The sequence below is a fragment of the Trachemys scripta genome, chromosome 3 (genome assembly GCF_013100865.1).
Source record: "Trachemys scripta elegans isolate TJP31775 chromosome 3, CAS_Tse_1.0, whole genome shotgun sequence".
NCBI classification, from domain to species: domain Eukaryota; kingdom Metazoa; phylum Chordata; order Testudines; family Emydidae; genus Trachemys; species Trachemys scripta.
In genome coordinates, this window is record NC_048300.1 from 11,180,035 (window position 1) to 11,187,946 (window position 7,912).

General features: G+C 44.9%; 1 protein-coding gene across 1 annotated transcript in view; it reads left to right on the plus strand.

Moving 5' to 3' along the window:
* The first annotated feature begins 4,271 nt into the window (after positions 1–4,271).
* LOC117874223 (D-beta-hydroxybutyrate dehydrogenase, mitochondrial-like) overlaps positions 4,272–7,912 on the plus strand; it is a 15,844-nt gene continuing 12,203 nt past the window's right edge. The window contains exon 1 of the mRNA XM_034764121.1: positions 4,272–4,866. Coding sequence (XP_034620012.1) covers positions 4,524–4,866 — 343 coding nt within the window. The 5' untranslated portion in view covers positions 4,272–4,523. The remainder of the gene's footprint in view (positions 4,867–7,912) is intronic.

Sequence of the window (7,912 nt, forward strand, 5' to 3'; positions counted from 1 at the left end):
GCTAACCTTTAAAGCTTATATTAATGTACACTGACCTTTTTTTAAATCAACCTCATTGCATACAAGTAACATGATATCCCATATTATGAACTCTCGAGATTTTATTGCAAAGCCAGACTTATTTAGTGGTTTTTCTCACAGCCCCAGCTCCCAAAGTCATGTGATTATGTGAGACTCTCAGCTTTCTTAAAAAATAAGCTTCCATATTTCATGGTTGCAGAGGAGTGCTTGAAAACAGAACCCCCTAAAGGCTCAGAACCAGAAGACAAATAAAAAGCACCCCAAATGTATTATTTTTTAAGATTTTTAAGGCGATCTCAGGATTTGGGGAGGCCTGAATCATGATTTTTGAAAATTAGGGGTTGGCAATACTAGTGTCCATTCACTTCATAGGCTATATTCCTTTCTCCCACCCTTGTCTCGTCTGGTTAGATTTTACCCTCTTTGGAGCAGGAGCGATGTCTTATTACATGTTAGTACAGCTCCTAGCGCAATAAAGCCCTGATCTGGGTTGGGACCTGCAGGTTCCGCTGTATTATAAATAATAATGGTTATCTAAAGAAAAGACATATTGAACACACCCTACCAGTCCATAGCAGCCATGTTAATTATAGCCAGTAGTTTCGGAGCTAGGAATATATTTTGCTAATGTTTAAAGACAAATTACTTACTTGTTCTGACTGCCAAATGGCTTAAATTTAATCCATCTTTACATGCAAGTATTTTGGTATCAGATAAACTAGCTTTCCATTGTTAGAAAGGGGTGATTTATGTGGTGGTAGACAGAGAAGGTATTCTGAGCTTGATCCCACAACAAAGCTTACAGCTTTCAGGGCTGGCAAACTGCATGTCCAGGCTCCACCCCCACCCAACCTGTTCACAGCAAACATTGTCAAAGCACCTAGGAAGGAAGAAAAGGTTGCACCTGGGAAATGGTATGAGGAATATCAGCTCTTTGAAGACTAAGCAGGATGCATCGTCCTATGTAAGGTAATCCACTCCATTAAAATCTCACTCCATTTTTTAAATGTGTTGGACTTGTTCAATAAAATATACCACAGGTACTGAAGGTATCACACAGTGTGATACGAAATGTGAGGTGTCTTACAACTTTTTTTAAAGAGAGAAATCCAGGGATATTCTTGTGAAATTTTTGGAAAACACTGGTCATTTGGCACCATCTGATCCATTTCAGAGGCCAAATGCTTCCTTCTTCAGCAGTATTTTATTGACCCCCTCATCACCAACAGGAATGAATTAGCCACATCCAGAGAAGGAGGGATGTTGCTGGAGATGTCAACCTAGCTGCCTCTACATCAGGGGCTGGTTGGCATAGCAGTGACACTCCGGGGTGTGGATTTTTCACACTCCTGAGTGTTGTAACTATGTTGACCTTAGTTTTAAGGGTAGACCAAGCCTAATAAAGTGGTCTGATTATCAAAAGTGCTGAGGACCCACCAACTCCCTCTGAAGTCAATGGGACCTTCTCAGTGATCAGTGCTTTTGATCATCTAGCCACATATTTGAGGATACGTGGATTTAAGGTCTTAATTTTAGGCTCGCATATTTGAAAATATTGGCCTTGAGCTTTAATTACGGTCACCTGTTATTTCATAGATGCCTAATCAACATATGTTGGGATCTAGTGAATATTCCGTTTTGAAACATTTTATTTACTATTACAGATTTGTGTCCCTAGAATTTGTCTTTTCTTTTTTTGACAGAACCATAAGGAATGGGAGATAGCTGGTCACGTGAGTATATAACCAAACCCACGTAGACCACCATCAGTAATCCGGCCTGAATTTGTTTAGTGTTTTCCTCCAAATCTAGATTTTCCATCAAGCTTGCTGCAGGAGAATCACAACTGATTTGAGCGGCACAGCATGTAGAAATTATGAGATAGAGGGGGAAATGAAGAATAAAATGTGTTATGAAAACTACAATGCAAAGTCAGATATTGCACAAAGCGCAGAGCCGGAAAGTCACAGTCTGAATTTATATTAAAAAAAGAAATGTATGTGAATTGGAATAAAATAATACAGTGCCAGAGGAGAGAGAAAACCATTAGAGCAAAAAAAGAATCTCTGCAGCAAATATTAGTTTTGCTTATCATCTATCTCGGTGGTATTATTTATTGAGTTAGGGAGCACAAAGATATTTCTACTTGCACAGGATCATCTCTTACATTCCGATTCCATACCTTTCAGCCTAAGTGTTTCCGTTGCTATAACAACATAATGCTTTTGTTCTCTGATGGGATTTTTGATCACATAATTCACCGTGTTTTAATATCTGTAGAAGTTTGTTTGTAGCAGAGCTAGTGCAACGTTTCCATGTTTAGGTCACACTTTATTCTTGAGGGAAATGGCTTTTTGTCCCCTCCTGCGCTTGTCATTTCATTAATCAAGGGTCTGGGACATTTGCTGTCCTGTCCCTGAACTTGGGAAAGAGCAGAGACTACACTCCCCCTTCCCCCATAGAAGCAGATCACGCACAAGGAGATGGGCGGGGGCCTGGAGGAGGAGGACCCATGGCACCTCCTCATCCCAACTTCCAACTCGGAGGAAGTAGATGGGGGGATGCAGTGTTGTCAGCTCTTGTGATTTTATCAAGTCTTTTGCAATTTTTTTTTCTTTTGAAAGCTGTTGCTCCTGCAGTCATATGATAACATGAGAATCTCAGCTTTCTCTCGCTGTGATCTGTGCATTGAAGGCAGACACTTGAAGACCTTCTCTTGCATAGAAGGGAAGACATTTCTGCCTCTAATTATGCCTCTCACAGAAGCATAGCCAGCTCCCTTGAGCTGCTTAGATTGAATATATATTTCTTTACAGATATAAATACAACATTACACTGAACAATGCAGGAGACAACACTGATAACATCTAAAGCACAGTACATCTAGGCAGATTGTCAACAGGCAGACGTGACGGCACACAAATTCACAGGGCCCTGGAAACAGCTTTTAAATATTATTATTCTGTCCCTGCTTTGGGCTCAGTTCATCATTGTCCTATGGCCTCATTGCAGTAGCGAGACTGATACACAGGGGCCCGGCCCCAAGGCAGGCAGAAGACAACCCTGCACCACCCCTGGGGAATATTCCAGCACAGAATGTCTCTGCACCAGGGGCAGGAACATGCTCCATTGGCTCTGAACCGCTTCTGCAGCAGCTCGGGGTACAGAGGCATTCTGGGGCAGGCCACAAAACAGGGGACATATTCATTTACAAATGTCACTGTCCTTTGAAATATTGGATCTCTTTTGGTAATAAATCTGCCTTGAGGATCGTCTTTCATTACAATAAGGGTAGAGGGAAGGTTAGAGAAACCATCTTTCTGCTTATAAATGGAGCATATTTGATACAGAAATCATTGGGGCACAATAAATATGCCATTTTTACAATCACCTTTGGGAGTAGAGCAGCACTTTAACTTGTAATTATTAAAAAAAGAGTTTCTAATTCTTATGAGTATGAAAAGTATCAGGGGGTAGCTGTATTAGTCTGTATCCACAAAAACAACAAGGAGTCCGGTGGCACCTTAAAGACTAACAGATTTATTTGGGCATAAGCTTTCATGGGTAAAAAACCTCACTTCTTCAGATGCATCTTACCCACGAAAGCTTATGCCCAAATAAATCTGTTAGTCTTAAAGGTGCCACCGGACTCCTTGTTGTTTTTACGAGAATGAAACTGATTTTCCAAATGTGGACCAATGCCGGGTTGTCTGAAGAGAGATTGAAACAAGGGGGTAGGGACAAGAACTGCCTCTCTTTAGTCTTAATATGTTAGCTCTGAACCTTAATTATGGCCCCTCAATTGGCAACATTGTGAACAATTTCAATGCTAATCATTTTAGCAGAGGTATCCAGCTCCCCTGGGATTGTGGATGGATTGTCGGTAGAAGACCATCACTTTCTACTCCAATCCAATCCCTGTTTGGAACAAACCCAGTCACCAGACAGGGATCACTACCGCTCTGGCTACATCTTTCCCATCGCCTCCTTTAAGATTATTCCTTTGCACGTGGTAACTATCAAAGGAGATCAATCCCTTGTGGGAAATAAATGTCTGAGCTATAATGACAACTTTCCTCAAAAAGTGTGGGGTAAATCTAGTTCATGATTCCAGGGGGCCCCTAAATTTCACTCCCAGCTGTGGGCCAGCCTGCAGAGAGGTGCCCTGAACCCAGATGTGTGTGTAGCCTGACCCCGCCCCGTGCTGTGTGTGGCTGAGAGCCTCTTTCTCCACTCACTGGGCAGGGCAATACTCCCCGCAAAGGGGGGAAGCGGGCGAATTTCTCTCTAGCGCAGTGGTCTCCCCAGTGGCGGCTTGGGGGTGCGCCAGGAGTGCCAGCCTGGTTGTGGTTGTGGTTTTTGCTTTGGCAGTTTGGGCGGCTTTTTGTGGCTGTTGTTGCTTCAGTTGTTGTTTACTGCGCAGCTCGGGGGGTTGGAGACCGCGGCTGCCCTGTGCAGCGACCCGAGCCAGACGGAGCCGAGCTGGGGGAGGCGCGGCCGCCATGTGGGAAGCGCCCGCTCTGTTGCTGCTGCTCTTGCTGCTCCTGCTGCTCGTGCCGCGGCTGGCCAGGCTCCCGCGGGCGGCGGCGCTGCAACCCGCCGGCCGGGCGGTGCTCATCACCGGCTGCGACAGCGGCTTCGGGCACCTGCTGGCGCTGCGCCTGCACCGCCTGGGCTTCACCGTCTTCGCCGGCTGCCTCTGCCCGGGCGGGGAAGGGGCGCAGCGGCTGCTGCGGGAAGCCGCCTCCGGCTCCGGCCGCCTGCGGGTGCTGCCGCTGGATGTCACCCGGGAGCGGGACGTGGCCGCGGCCAAGGAGATTGTGCTGAGCAACCTGCCGGAGACAGGTGAGAGCGCACCGCTTACTCCGAAGGCAGCGCGTTCACACGGCACTGCCCAGCTCCGGGCTCCTGTCCTCTGCCCCCGGCTGCCACCTGCCAAAGACCCTTCCCAGAGACAGCAGCCACCCAGGGCAGCCACTCGCCCTCTGCACCGGGGCCAGGCAATGGGTGCAGGAGCTCGGGACACTGGAGTAAATCCGGAGCAGCGTTTGCTCCGGTGTAGGAGCAGGATGTGGTCCTAGATTCCGGTCTGGGAGTTCAACCAGGGTAGATATGGGGGCAAAAATAGAGGATCATCAATAAACCTTCATGTGTTGTAAACTCCGTGGGGCAGGGACCACCTGCTGCCTTTGTCTCTTGTCCAGCCCCCAGTTTGCTCTGAGCCTTCATCAGTAAAATGTATTGATCTGGCCATCAAATATCAATGGAAACAAAATTGTAAACAAAGTTCCCCTGATGTTCCAACCTGCTCTGCTAGTTCATACCCCTTTTGTCTGGGGAATTTCATAACCCTGCTGTGTCCAGCCATTTGACAGAGCTGAATACGACATGGGCTGGGTTAGGTGCTAAATAGATACTGCTGGGGACAGAGGTTCATGAAATCCTTCTTCTGAGGTTTGACAGCTTGGGGTTTGCGCTCCTGGGGTTTGAGCTCTGAGATTTGGGTTGGGAAGAACCCAAAAATCTGAACCAAAAATTCAGCTGGGACTACCGACTATCACCTATTTTTTGAGACTTAGCCATAAACCAACCCAAACTGTTGTTAATTTGTCCTGTGGCAGCACCTAGGAGGCCCTACATGGACCCAGGACCCCTTGTGCGAGGTGTTGTGCAGACCCCGAATAAAAAGACAATCCCTTCCCCAAAGAGTTTACAAGCGTGAGCCTGCCAGTGAATCCTGACTAAACTTCAAGTTTGTAATGAAAAAGGAAACCCACCAAGTGTTGCTTGTCTGGGGGTTTCTTTGTGAGTATTTTGCAGAGATCTAATCACAGGTAATAATGGGGAGGAGACCAAATTAAGATGTACAAGCAAGAGGAAAAAAAAGTAGTTTCGGGCGTGATTTGAAAAGAGGTGAATAAATGCAGGAAAGCTGCAGGGAAGAAGGCTCTTGTACCAAGAATGACCAATTCTTTATCATTCTAACGTTTTGTTTTATAAAGCTAGTGCATTAGGACTTGGTCAGATTTGGGATGGCTATTGAAAAGCAAATGTAAAGTCTAAGCCTTATACAGTGTGAATGGCTGACCTGACACCAAAGGGAGCGGAGGGGAGATGTGCTCATTTGCACTCCTCATTGGACATGTTACCCATGGTAGCAAAAATGAGGCAATTTCCCTTAAATTAGGGACAGCATGTAACCAGAATTGCGTTGTCAGGTGGGCATGCTAGAAGAACGCACTGGAAGCCTCCTTGGACCAGCTCCCTGTCCCACCTGCACAGCAGTAAGGTTGAATTTCCCTCTAGCATGGGCAATGAGATCTAGCATGGGCAATGAGATCCATGCAGGAGGACCCCTCTGCCTGCACAGAGCTGCATTAATTTCAGCAGGGCTGTGTACTAACACAAGTGCGCCCACAATGATTTCTCTGCAGAACTGGATGGTTGGGCACAAAGTTGGTGAGGGGATGACAGCACTCATTAGCCTCCACATAATACATGAACTTAGGGTATATTATATTGTCCAAAATAATCACAAGCAGCACAAATCCCTGTTTATCCTATCAGAATAGTGTTAGACTGCCATGAGTGAACTTAGTGGATCCAAACCATGCATGAATTAATATGTGCCACGCAAGGCAAAACTCTTTATAGACTTAAGTCTGCAAGGCATAAACACTTCTATTATCCATTGAAGCCAATGGAGTTGCATCAGGGATGGATTTAGCCCAATACATTTACTCAGTACTTTGCAACAGAAGTTAAGTGCATTTGTAATTCTGAACAAATGATTTCCATTAACACAAAAGTTATAATGAAGAATAAAGCACATGACACAACCATGGAAATGCAGGACACATTCTTGACTAGCTTGTTAGGATATGTCGTGGAAAGGAACAAGAATATAGAAAGTAAACAAAAGCACAGAAGCCTCTCATTAAGTATGTGTATTTATGGGTTATCCTGACCTCAACTGATTAAGTCTTCCCCTTTTAGGTTCTTTCCCCAGCTTTAGAAACAACAGCTGAATCCCAACGGTGTTTATAGGCTAGACAGAGCCCAGGGACTTAAAGGAGCATCACCCTGAAACTCCTGTTCAGGGGCAATTAGTTGTACCTTATACCAACGCAGTAGCTGGCATCTATTCAGCGAAATCTTGATTAACAAGGTTAGCGTGCCAAATTGGGGGTATTATGAAAGACTCTTACTGCAAGGCCTGATTCATGGGGGCAGCAGGGAAGGGAATTTTCCAGGGATTATGCTTGTTGATTCAGCTCATTTACACGGAATGTCCAGATTCTAATATTTACATTCTCTTAAATTGATCTAGACTTTTAAGGCCTGATCCAAAGCCTAAGAGAGTCAGTGGAAAGACTCTTCTTGCCTTAAATGGGCTTTGGACCAGGCCCTTAATGAGACAGTTATACCTATTCTGTTATATTACATTATACATAATCAGGATCTTGTATGTATTATATATCTGATGATGGCCCTTCACTTTTTTGCTCAACCTCTCTGCTTGAGCAGCTATTGAGTGTGCCATGGAGAAAACCAGGTAGTCAAAAGGTAAAGTGGTTTTACAAATCCTACCAGCATGTACTTTACTTCTAAATTACTAGGCAATTTTTCTCCTATGAGTATATTAACATTACATACAGGGGAGCCACTGGCTTAATTTAATATCTGATTTAATACAGTGAATTCCAAAGGCCTTATTAGTGGCTTGCAAAATATACGGGCATAAAACATTTCATTTCAAGTGGAACAAAAGCCGAGAAACCGATGTATGTGGGATTGACATTAGCAACCTCCCTGCATGGGCTTCTTCAACAAGCCAGGATGTGGTGATCCATCTCTTTAATTATAATGGGCTAGGTTGTGCCCTCCCCCC